Source organism: Crinia signifera, chromosome 12 (assembly GCF_055691185.1).
Source record: "Crinia signifera chromosome 12, ASM5569118v1, whole genome shotgun sequence".
In the NCBI taxonomy this organism is placed as follows: domain Eukaryota; kingdom Metazoa; phylum Chordata; class Amphibia; order Anura; family Myobatrachidae; genus Crinia; species Crinia signifera.
In genome coordinates, this window is record NC_139228.1 from 67,417,577 (window position 1) to 67,429,963 (window position 12,387).

A 12,387-nucleotide genomic window follows, 5' to 3' on the forward strand; every position below is an offset into this window, starting at 1 on the left:
TTTTCTAGCTTAGTACATCTAGCCCTTCGTGAGGTAAATTCTGCATGGTCATAAGCTCAGAAGCTCGGTCATATTGCGGTGCGTGTACAGCACAGTGCCAAGGCAATAGGCTGTCATTAGTCCACAGGTGGTCATGCATGTAACACGGAAGGCAAGGGAAGGAGCGCATGTTTAATTTAATGACTGGGAGGAGAGTGCACACACCAGAGAGGCACACGCTGGGGGGCTGCCATCATCTGCTAAATAATACATTACCTCTATGAATGATCACAACCTGGGTATATCTGTATATTGTCGAGCCAGTCACACAATAGCTAATGTATACAAACATAGGGAGGCGCAGTCTATCAACATACTATTCATTTATCATTTTAGAAATTGAGACATCCAGTAACATAAGACACCAGCGCACAGGGGTTAAAGTGAGGGGGAACGGGATGGAACGGAGTTCCACCACCTCTAATGGTAGGGGGAATTGAGTTCCACCTCTACCACAGCCCTGAACAGTCATTTCAACAGAAAAGCATGTTCCAGCACCGTCTTCTTCTGACACAGTGTATGTGATGTCATGAAGTGAAGTAGAGTAGGATTTGTGCTTGCTGAAGACAGGAGAGAGGGGGCTGGAGGGACTCAGAGGTGGGGAATCTGCTGGAAGGACACATGGCATGGAGCTGCTGAGGGACATGGACAGTGAGCTGCTGGAGTGACAGAGACAGATGTGTATAAGCAGCACAACTGTGTACATTATGTGTATAAGGGGCTACTGTGTGCTTTAATATGAATCAAGGGCACTGCTTACGGTATAATGTGTATATGCTTGTGCTACCGTGTGTTGTCATTTTAATTGGAGTTACTATTGTGTGACCACACCCCTTCACTGTGGGATCATTATCCGGCCCCTTTGTAGATAGACTGGGGGAAATTCTATTGGGGGAGTTCTATGTCACATGGGACGCTGCTATGGCAACCAATCAGAAACTATCTATTATCTTCTAGAAGGTACTAAATAAATAAGAAGTCGATTCTGACTGGTTGCCCGCAGCAACATCCCATGTAAAATGGAACTCCCATCTTAGTAAATTTCCCCCACTGTGTCTAGATAGACAGTCAATAGGGCGACCGCTATTGCTCGATGATCAAAAGCTCACCGCTGGTCAACATGCACTAGGTAGAGATGATCAAAGGTTGACATGTACTTGGTTGTCATGGTCAAAATGTCGACCCAAGCAAAATGTTGACACGTGAAAAGGTCAAAAAAAAATTAACCAATTTTTGGGTACTTCCTCATCTCTGCGGCCACCGCTTACGCCAGTTACATTAGCAGCCGCTTTCAGAATAGCATCATCGTTCATTCGCCATGCTTCGGGCTTGTTGACTCACTCCGCTCTGCTTCGCTTGCCCCAACTTTACTAAAGGTAATAGATGGTGGCGTGGACACAATAGGGTGGCATGGACCCAAGGTGGTGGCGTGGTATGCAAAGATTCCTAAGTAAGTTCCAGAGCGCAAGCGGTGGCAGCAAAGATGAGGAAGTACCAATTTTTGTTATCCGTGTTGACATCTGCCAACTAGTGTAATGCCCCCTCCTGCCCAACAACAACATGGCCCCCTCCATCCCAAAAAGAACATGGCACCCTCTTGCCCTCTCAACAACATGGCCTCCTCCTTCCAAACAACATGCCCTCCCCCGGCCCTATAACAACATGACCTCCTCCTTCCCAACAACGACATGGCCCCCTCTGTCCCAAAAACAGCATGGCACCCTCCTTACCTCTCAACAACTTGGCACCCTACTGCACTATAACAATATCCCCCCCCCCCCCCCATAACAACATGGCCTCCTCCTTCCCAACAATAACATGGCCCCCTACATCCCATAAACAGCATAACACCCTCCTGCCCTCTCAACAACATGGTACCCTCTTTCCCAACAACAACATGCCCCCGCCTCCCTCGCCCTAGAACAACATGGTCTCCTTTTCACCACCAACATGACCCCATCCTGCACACCAGCATACCCATCCTGCCCCCACTGCATGCCTTTTTAGTCCCCTGGTTTCTCAGGGAAGTGTGGCATCAAAGCCCTTACAGTTATGGTATCTGTGGCCTTGGATGCCCTGGATTTTGTATAAGTTGTAATGCAGTTGGTGTCAAACTCACAGGCCAACAGCTGTTGTGGAACTACACATGCCAGCATGCCCTGCCACAGTTTTTATATAATGGATTGCTAAAACTGTGGAAGGGCATGCTGGGATGTGTAGTTCCTTAACAGCTGGAGGGAGTTTGACACCACTTTTGTAATGTAATGTAATAGCCCTCACCCTCACTGACCCAGAGGGTGACACAGGGGGGTGTGGCATTGCTGGAGAGCCCATAGCAACCAATCAGATTCTATCTATCTTCTAGAAGGTGCTTAATATATAAGATGTAAAATCTGCTATGGGCAACATCCCATGTTCAATATAACTCCCACCTTAGTAAAATGAACCCCCTGGGAGCAGACAGTTACGGTTTTTCATGTCCTTAGAATTTTTATGTTTTTATTTTTTTAAAGGTATCTAAAGCAGCGGCAGATTTGATGGCCTACTGCGAAGCCCACGCTAAGGAAGACCCTCTTCTGACCCCAGTGCCTGCTTCAGAAAACCCATTTAGAGAGAAGAAGTTCTTCTGTGCTATCCTGTGAGCGGGGGAGCGGGTCTGCGGTGCAGTCAGGCCTTCTGAGCACCAATTTGGAATTTTTTACCATCAAGGACTCTTTTTACGGTCTGCAGAATCACAACAACATGACAGCGAGTGACCGGTGGAAGCAGCGAGGCGCGCGTATGGAAACGTGGCGCCTAGCCCGAACAAGACAAAAGTGGATTTGCACTTGTTGTGTGTTCCAGCTTGTAGAAAACATGTAAAGTACAAAAGCTTTGTGTCACCTCTCAGTTCAAGATCCTGCTTCTGATAGGGTTTTTTTTTTAACTATTATTTTTATTATAATTTTTTTTTTCTTTATACCCATTATTTTTTGTTGATGGGAAAAAGTTTATTTGTTTTTTTTTAGTCGGCATAAGAAATGTTAAAGGATGTATTGTGTGATTCCATTTTATTTCTGTTTTCGGATGTTATTTTAATGTTAAATTAAATTGTAATTTTCTAGCAGCGGGAGAAAAAAAAAAAGTTGCGATGGTGTTTCTATGTAACATTTTGATATTGTGCATTGTTGCGTTAGAGTAGCACAGAGATGGTTTTCACAGTGGAGGTCGTAGAAAATATAACCAGTGTGTACTGCGGAACTAGCCGGCATCGGCCGCCGTGCACTATAAAACTTGGCTTGTGTATTAATGGGAGGGGGACAAAAAAATGTTACGATTTCTAATGTTTTTAACTCCGCTTATGAATCTGCAAAGAGATTTGTCTAGTGCTGTCATTTTTTTATCTATATTTCCCGACTAATTGGAAAGCATTTTGGCATGGAAATAAATGAAATCCTCTCCACGTGTGCCCTGGTAGAATAAGCTGTAGGGAAGGGTTCTGTGCCCTGTCCTCCCTGTATGTGTGTATGTCGGGGGGGGGTGAATTATAACACGTTTGCTGCTAAAGTACATACAGTACCTTTGCCATGATGCTTTTCCTGGCTGTATGGCTGCCCATTACGTCCTGCGTTGAAGGTGGCAACGTTGCATTACTACAGGTAAAATGACTTTTTTTTAGCTGCATGATAAAAGAAACAAAATCTTGGCTTTCATCATGAACACACAAACTCATACAATCAATACGGTGCAAAAGCGGATTAAATGCTTAAAAGTATGAATGCTTTCAAAAATATAAGCACTAATAGTATATTTTTATCAATTAACAAAGTATAAAGTGAATGAACAGTAGAGAAATCAATTTCAAATAAATATTTGGTGCGAACATCCTTTGAATTCAAGACGGCATCAATTGTTCTAAGTACACTCGCACAATGTAAGGGATTTTGTAGAACTCTAGTCAGTTGTATGATTAACAAATCATACCAAACAGGTGCTAATGATCATCATTTTCATATGTAGGTTGAAACACAGTCATTAACAGAAACAGCTGTATAGGCCTAAAACTAGGTGAGGAACAACTTTACAACAGCTACAAATTTGAGGTTGTGGAAGACCGTTGCAGTCACAGGTCATACACCAGGGCAAGACTGAACACAGCATTAAGACCTAATGTAGTTATACTGCATCAGCAAGGTCTCTCCCAGGCAAAGATATCAAAGCAGACTAAGATAATATGATGTTTAAGCTCTTTTGAAGAAAATTAAGAAAACAAATAATTGGGCAACGTTGAGGACTGTAGACGCAATAGTCGGCCAAATAAACTACCAGACACATCATGCTTTCTTCCTTTCGAAATTGGTAGATGTCCAGCAGTGCCCACCAGCTCAGAAGTGGCAAAAACACCCATATACCGTTCGGAGAAGTCTGGCCAGAATTGGTCTTCATGCAAGAAGTGTGGCCAAAGAGCCATATCCTTGACGTGAAAATAAGGCCAAGTGACTCAACTATGCACGAAAACTGGGTTGCAGAAAAATGGCAGCAGGTGCTTTGAACTGATGAGTCAATATGAGAAACCTTTGGCTGTAACAGAAGTCAGTTTGTTCACCAAAGGCCTGCAAAGCGGTGCAATAATGAGTGTTTCCAGGCAACAGTGAGGCAAGGCGGGGGTTCCTTGCAAGTGTGGGGCTGCATTTTAGCAAATGGAGTTGTGGACTTATCCATCATGCTATACCATCAGGGGAGGTGTCTGATTGGCTCCAAATTTATTTTGCAGTAGGACAATGACCCCAAACATACAGCCATGATCTTCAGTGTAAAGGAGAACAAGGAGTCCTGGAAGTGTTGCTATGATCCTCACAGAACCCTGATCTCAACACCATTGCGTCTGTCTGGGATTACATGAAGGAGTCAGAAGGATCTGAGGAAGCTTAATCCACAGAAGATCTTGGGTTAGTTGGAACATCCTCCCTGTCAAGTTCCTTCATAAACTGTGCAAGTCACTAGAACAGTGGTTCCCAAACTGTGTGCCTAGGCTCCCTGGGGTGCCTCAAGACACTTGCAGGGGTGCCTTGGGTTGGTGGACCAAGAGCAATTCATATTATTTATGGCCAATGTACCAGGCAAAGCCAGTGCTTGTGGCTGCCAATCATTATATATGTGGACAAACAGAAGCAAATCCTGTCCCTCACCAGACAACTGTGACATATAATCACAATGCACTTAATTTAATATTTTTTTCTGAATTTCTCGATAAGATGCATTTGGCCTAGGGGTGCCTTGAAAATATTTTGATGCTCTAGGGCGCCGTGATTAAAAAAAGTTTGGGAACCACTGCCCTAGAAGACCTGATGCTGTTTTGAAAAGAAGTCAGGTGATTTGATTTAGATTTTTCTTCTGTTCATTCACTTAACAGTTTATTTTCATCAATCAACAAAATGCAAACACTTCACTTCTCTTCTCTCTTGAAACCATTCTTACTTTTCAACATTGGTACTTGTGTATTATCACGGCACCCATCGCATCGCATACCACTAATTAAGGTATGCGATGGACCCAATTTCAATGTTAAATGCCCCCCCCCATTGTTAACGCCACCCCACTATCAACGGCAACCCGAAGCGTGGCGAGCGGCGGCGGTACACGTCCTTCGACCTTTTCATACCCCACTATCCATGTCGGCGTGAAGTAGATTATATATAGTGTGGCGAGCGCAGCGAGCCACCGTGCCTGAAGCGTGGAGAGCGGACACGCATTACTTCACAAGTATTACGCGTCCCCTTGCGGGGCTCGCTGCGCTCGCCACACTATATAAAATCAATTACACGCTGACGTGGATAGTGGGGGTATGAAAAGGTCAGAGGACGCGTACCGCCGCCCCTCGCGGGCTCGCTGCGCTTGCCACGCTTCGGGTTGGCGTTGATAGTGGGGTGCCGTTAACAATGGGGGGGCATTTAACATTGTCAGTACCCATCAGGGTGGGTGTACAATGTCAATTATAATCGTGTCTTAGCGCATCGCATGCGATCATATGGCATGCAATGCGATTTTTTGGGGTTGTACAATGGCATGCGATGGAAACGGGGGCGCCGTGATAATACACAAGTACCTCAACATTTTTTTTTCCACACCTGCCTAAAACTTTTGCACAGTAGTGTGTGTGTGTGTGTGTGTGTGTGTGTGTGTGTGTGTGTATATGTATGTATATATATATATATATATATATATATATATATATATATGTATATATCCTTATTCTGTATGAAAGGCAGCGGCAGGTACAGTGTTGGGGCTGCAGCGCATTCCAAAATTCAGATGGCATAGCCATACCATCTGCTCCCTTCCAACCTCTGCCAGAAATTGCCTGCCGGGACACCCTGGAAGTTGGTGAGGTTCCCCTATTTCAATTTTGGACTGTTCTAGAACTGCCGTTGATGAAAGGTGCTGGGAACGCAGGGCACTGTTAACCAGATGCGGATTGCAGATGGAGTGAAGCTTATGGCACAGGAATACAGTCTCACTCATTACTGGATACTTCAACTCTTCAAATGTTGGGGGTGATGCAGCCTGCGTAGCTAATAAAGGGTTAACAAAGTTTGGAATTTGCAAAATGCATAAGCTTCTTAGGTCATCTACACTCTTGTTTATTTTGCTCCTATGAATAGCAGATGGATGGGTACATTTAAAAGGTATTTATTTCCATAACAGTCTAATCCCTGTTTCCTATTTATAAATTGTATACCTATTGCACAAGGACAGATGGCTTCCTGCAATATATAACCAAGCCTCCTGATATGAGGAGGAAATGCTAAATAATGTCCAATCACTGCAGTAACGTCCCGGCCCTTGTGTGTGTACCAAAACAGTTTCCATATAATCCATGAGCCTATACATACGTTTACAACAAGTAGCCTCATGGATTATGGATGGAATTATGGTCTGGCTTTAGGTTTGTTAGCAAACACACACAAGTGGACAAAACCATGCTGCACTGCAGGTGGGGCAGATGTAAAGTGCAGAGAGCTAGATTTGGGTGGGATGCTCAAACTGAAATCTAGATTACAGTGTAAAAATAAAGCTGTTTGACATCTGTGAGCTACATGCAAAAGCAGCCATTATTTACTTTGCACAGAAAAATATGTAACCCACTCAAATCTAAATCTCTGCACTTGTAAAATCAGCCCCACCTGCATGCAATCATCGCTTTGTCCAGTTGTGCGCTTTTTCTTTGCTTGGCTAGCAAAGCTGAATCAGACCCCATGTTAGTGGCCTCCTTGTCCTTCCTCAGGCAAAACTAGTTTGTTCATTTTATGATAATTTGCAAACCCCACAATGACTTAGAAGTGCTGGGTGACTTGTGGGGGTTATTTTCCTGGTGTGCCTGCCCTTATTGAAAATGTCCCTTCCCAAATGTCTGCCATCTCAGAGACGACCGTTATTAAGGATGCTAGAGTAAGCTGCGGCCATTTTGGGGAGGGACATTATTATTGGGTTCAGGAGAACCAGTGGCCTGAGGGGAGGGCGAAATATCCTGACAACTAGCAGGACGTGGCATGGATGGGTGGCGCCATAATTATTGTTGCGCCACTGCTGGGAGAAAGTCCGGCTCCAGAGTTTTGATATTTGACTATGGCAAGGTTTTCTCAGTGGAGGCCCAGGCTTTTCTGGGTGTGTAGGCCATGCTGGGGTTCTGCGTGTTATAGAGGTCTTACTTGTTGCAACAGCCACCCTTATGAGGGAAGAGGGTGGAGGAGCAGCGTGTGAACTTGAAGAACAGGCTTCCGCAGGTGCCGCGCAACCCAATCGTCTAGTAATGCCTTGTGGCAAGGGATGCCTACACGTGCCCTAGAGTCAAGCGGTGGGCACATTAAACTCTTCCTATTTGTGTGGCTGGGAACTTGTTGTCAACTCTCATTTAGCTCAGGGTAATGTCTAAAACTTGTGCCTCAGTAACCACCTCCTACAGCTTCCTCAGGTACCACTGGGAGCGGGGAAGGAATCCTGCTTGGCTCACCAACTCTGCAATGGAGCAATAGATGATCCGCACATCAAAGATGGAACTGCACAGACCACACACCGTAACTTTAGTCAGCTCAACTTATCCACAAAACTTTCCATATTGTAGAAACACACAGAGATTTTGGGAATTTAGTATTTGGGGAATTTAGCACCTAAATGTAATGCTAGTAGTAGCATATGAGCATTCATATAATTAGATGGTAAAATTCTGCCATGAAGTCCACAAATGCTTATGGCACTATGGTGTCAGGCGCTGGCTGCTGCCTGCTACCAAATTCATAACCGGTTTTGTTAGTGATATTGGGCCTTATTTTGGTTCATTCTTTCTGACAAAATCCTTCTTAGATGGACAAAACCATGTGCACTGCAGGGGGGGGGGAGATGTAACATGTGCAGAGAGAATTAGATTTGGGTGAGTAATTTTGTTTCTGTGCAGGGAAAATACTGACTGCTTTATTTTTACACTGCAATATAGATCTCACTTTGAAGTAAAACCCCACCCAAATCTAATTCTCTCTGCACATGTTACATCTGCCCCACCTGCAGTGCACATGGTTTTGTCCATCTAAGAAGGATTTTGTCAGAAAGAATGAACCAAAATAAGGCCCATTGTGTCAGCCCCTGGTATCCCTTCAGTTGGCTGCCACCTGCAGGAAATAAGGGATACTGCATCCAGTCTCGTAATTTGTGTTTCCTTGGAAACATCCCATGCACATGGCAGTAAAAAAAAAAAAGTGGTCACAATACCAGCCAGATTTACAGTATATGTTAGTAACAGGCGGCAGCCAATGTTGAAGAGGGGATGATCTGCTAGCCTGCTCTGCTCGCTGCAGCAGATTTCAGCTTTGTGTATAACCATTTCCGGTGTGGACACATTTTAGATTGTACATTTTTGTTTGATCTTTTGTCCTGCCAGGTATAATATTAATTTTGTAGCCAAATGCCCTAGCTAGTAGCTAAAGGGTGCCTGCCCGTGCAGTGCAGGCTTAGGCAAACTGTCCAGGATACTCCTGTATTTCAGGGAACGTACCATTCGCTTCTGGACATGACAGGGCCAACTGCGGAAAACCGCGTTACAAGGTTCCAGCATGAGTAGGCTGAACATACTAGCCCTTTAAACCTTAAAACTTATGAATTAAACAAGTTCTGGGGCTGGCTGGCCTCAAGCCTGGATTCATCTGTTTTAAATCCAGTCACAGAACCTGTGTAATCCATGAGAGTCCCTGTTAAAATAGATTGCATGGTACCCATAAGTCATATCTAAAATTCTACACATTCTCTCTGCACAAGTTACATCTGCCCCACCTGCAATGCACATGGTTTTAGTCCATTTGAGAAATAATTTGCCTTTGCGAGTGAACCTGAATAAGGGCCTAGGTACCAGGAACCAGTCAATATCAACGAGGTATTATTCCTGATAACGCAACCTATTTACTAAGGGCCAGTGACATCACTGACGGCCTTGGGGGAGGCTTGCCTTTATATTCTGGCTGGGGTACTTATAACTTTAATAGGGATAGTAAGAATGACTAACTGGCTTTGTGACACTATAATCAGAGCACTTGGCTATATAAATTGTGTTTTCTTTATTTGGATGTCTCAGACGAGAATTGGGGACTGTTAATCTCTGTAATTTCAAGAGACTTAAAGTTACATGAAGAAGTTTGTCTCATCCACATCCCAGTTACTAAGTGAAACACTGTGTAGTTGTTTTCAATAAACTTTTGGATTAACTTCAAACTGATTCCATGTTCACTCTGTCGTAGAACTTCTGTGTCCCATGGCAAATGTTGCTGAGTCTCCTACCCATGGCATGTGACCCTGAGTCTCCTTCAACATGGCACATGGCCCTGAGGGGATGCAGTGTAAATCCCGGCGTTCAGAATCCCTACGCTGGAATCCCGATCGCCGAAATCCCGACACCTTCTCCCTCCGGGGGTGTCCACGACACCCCCGGAGGGAGAATAAATTAGTGTGCGGAGCGTAGCGAGGCACCGGGCCCGCTGCGTGGCGAGCGCAGCGAGCCCGCAAGGGGGGGCGATCCACGTCCCCCCCCCCTTGTCGGGATTTCGGCGATCGGGATTCCATTGTCGGGATCCCGACCGCCGGGATTTAATACTGAATCCGCCCTGAGTCTTCTCCTCCATTGCAAGTGGCACTGAGTCTCCTCCCCCCATGTTGGGTGGTGCTGAGTCTTCTGTCCCCCATAGGAAATGGTGCTAAGTCTCCTTCCCATGGCAAGTGGCCCTGAGTCTCCGCCCCGCAGTGCAAGTGGCTCTGAGTCTCCTCCCACGATGGTGGTTGGTGCTGAGTCTCCTTCCCCCATTGTGGTTGGTAACCGTTGGCTTCCTGTGGAGAAGGTGTCTGGGAGTCTAATCCAGGGTACTAGTATAACAATGACTTTGCTGGATAATTTTGAGCAACAACAAATTACAATAACCCGTAAGGCAGCGAGACAATGACAGCAGAATGCACAGAAAGTAGCAGTGGATCACAAGTGCTTAGGGTTCAATTGAACAGTGGGGTTACATTTAACGGCATGTATGTTGGGGGGAACTAAATGTATTTATTATTTATTAAATGTTAAAACTATTAACTATGTATGATTGTTAAATCTTACTTGCCTATTCCTCAGGAAATACCGGGAGGCTCCCAAATCGTGGCTGGTGTTTGTGGTTGACGGAAGAGTATTCACGGCTCCCGCAGGTGGCTCATGACATGATTTCTGTATAATGACATACTTTGCGCTGCTGGGGACCCTGCTCCCTTCTACTATATAACTCTCAGTCTGTGGCCATGGGATCTGGACTTAGGATCAACATGCATTAGTTTGAGAGCGAATAGGTTAACGACTATTGGTCAAAATGCATTAGGTTGCCATGGACAATAGGTCGACACAAACAAAAGGTTGACATGAGTTTTTAACATTTGTTTTACATTTTTGTGCCTTTTCCAGGCTTTACCATGGCAAGTTCTATATAAGAAGGGATGTTGCTTAACCAATCAGAGTCTATCTATTTTCTTCTAAAAGGTGCTAAATAAATAAGTAGAATTTGATTGGTTGCTAATGGCAACATCCCATCTGAAATAGAACTCCCATCTAAGTACATGTAACCAATGTGCTCAAATGTACAAAAATGTCTAAAATGCATGTCGGCCTTTTCATGCGTCAACCATTTATGTGTCAACCCTTTTCCCCATGTCGACCTTGTGTTTGTTGACCTTATGGGTTCATACCCATGGCTACGCCCCCACAGTTACAATGGCGATAACCTTGGCATTGTATAAGGGAGGGATGGGCCACTATGACCCTCCCGCTACCAACTAACAGGATTAGTTGGAGGGGGGGGGGGGATACGGTCATTAGGTCTACAGCAATTAGGTCAACAAGCATTGGGTCGACACCACTACGTCGACAGGCAACAATGTCGACATGGGTTTAAGTCAACATGGGTCAAGATCGACATAGGTCTATTATTTATTTATTTATTTATTAACATTTTCTTATATAGCGCAGCATATTCCGTTGCGCTTTACAATAGCAGACAGTGATACAACAAAACAGGGTATTTACAGACAGTCAAAATGTTGGAGGGCCCTGCTCGCAAGCTTACAATCTATAGGTCTAGGTCGACAGGTCATTAGATCGACACAAGCATTAGGTCGACATGGGCAAGGTCGACAGTCAAAAGGTCGACATGGGGTTTTTCACTGTTTTATGAGCCGGCATGTGCCGACAGGCGGTACTTCACACCCTACCATCCACTAGGGCATGGTGGGAGAATAAAATAGTGTGCCGAGCATAGCATAGTGTGTCCATGTCGAGTGTGTTGACATTCGGGTAAAAAAAACAGTGAAAAACCTCATGTCGACCTTTTGACTCCAGGTATAGTTATCAATGCACAGAGGAAGAGATAAAGGAGGTTATTCTGGTTGCTTTGCAAGGCTTTGAAATTCGCAGCCTTTGAGTCCACCAGATGCTGCCCACATGGGCGCTCCCCCCCCCCCCCCCCCCCACACACACACACATGCAGTCGCTACAAATCGCTCTCCTGCGAGTACACGCAGGGGAGCGATTAAGCTAAAATAGTACCAACCAATCAGCTTCTGTCATTTTCCAAACACAGCCTGTGATGGTGGCTGATTGGTTAGTACTTCATCTCTCTCTCTCTCTCTCTCTCTACTTTACCACTCCTAAAGGCTAAGTACATCCCCCAGCATGCAATTGATGAGTACTTTAGACCCAGGTGCCAAAAGTCTATAAGCCCGGGGGACAGAAAACCTTTAATCAGGCTGTGGATGGAAATTATTACTTTTCAATTAAGAATTTGTTAAGATTACTTTGGAGACCTC

The 12,387-nt window shown here is 44.9% G+C and overlaps 1 protein-coding gene across 9 annotated transcripts in view; it reads left to right on the top strand.

Moving 5' to 3' along the window:
* The window catches only part of GNG2 (G protein subunit gamma 2), a 73,627-nt gene extending 70,142 nt beyond the window's left edge, over nucleotides 1-3,485 (top strand). For all 9 annotated transcript variants that reach the window (XM_083167250.1, XM_083167255.1, XM_083167251.1 and 6 more), the window contains one exon: nucleotides 2,553-3,485. In XM_083167250.1, the coding sequence (XP_083023376.1) occupies nucleotides 2,553-2,681 (129 nt within the window). In that variant the 3' untranslated portion in view covers nucleotides 2,682-3,485. The remainder of the gene's footprint in view (nucleotides 1-2,552) is intronic.
* Nucleotides 3,486-12,387: the final 8,902 nt, after the last annotated feature.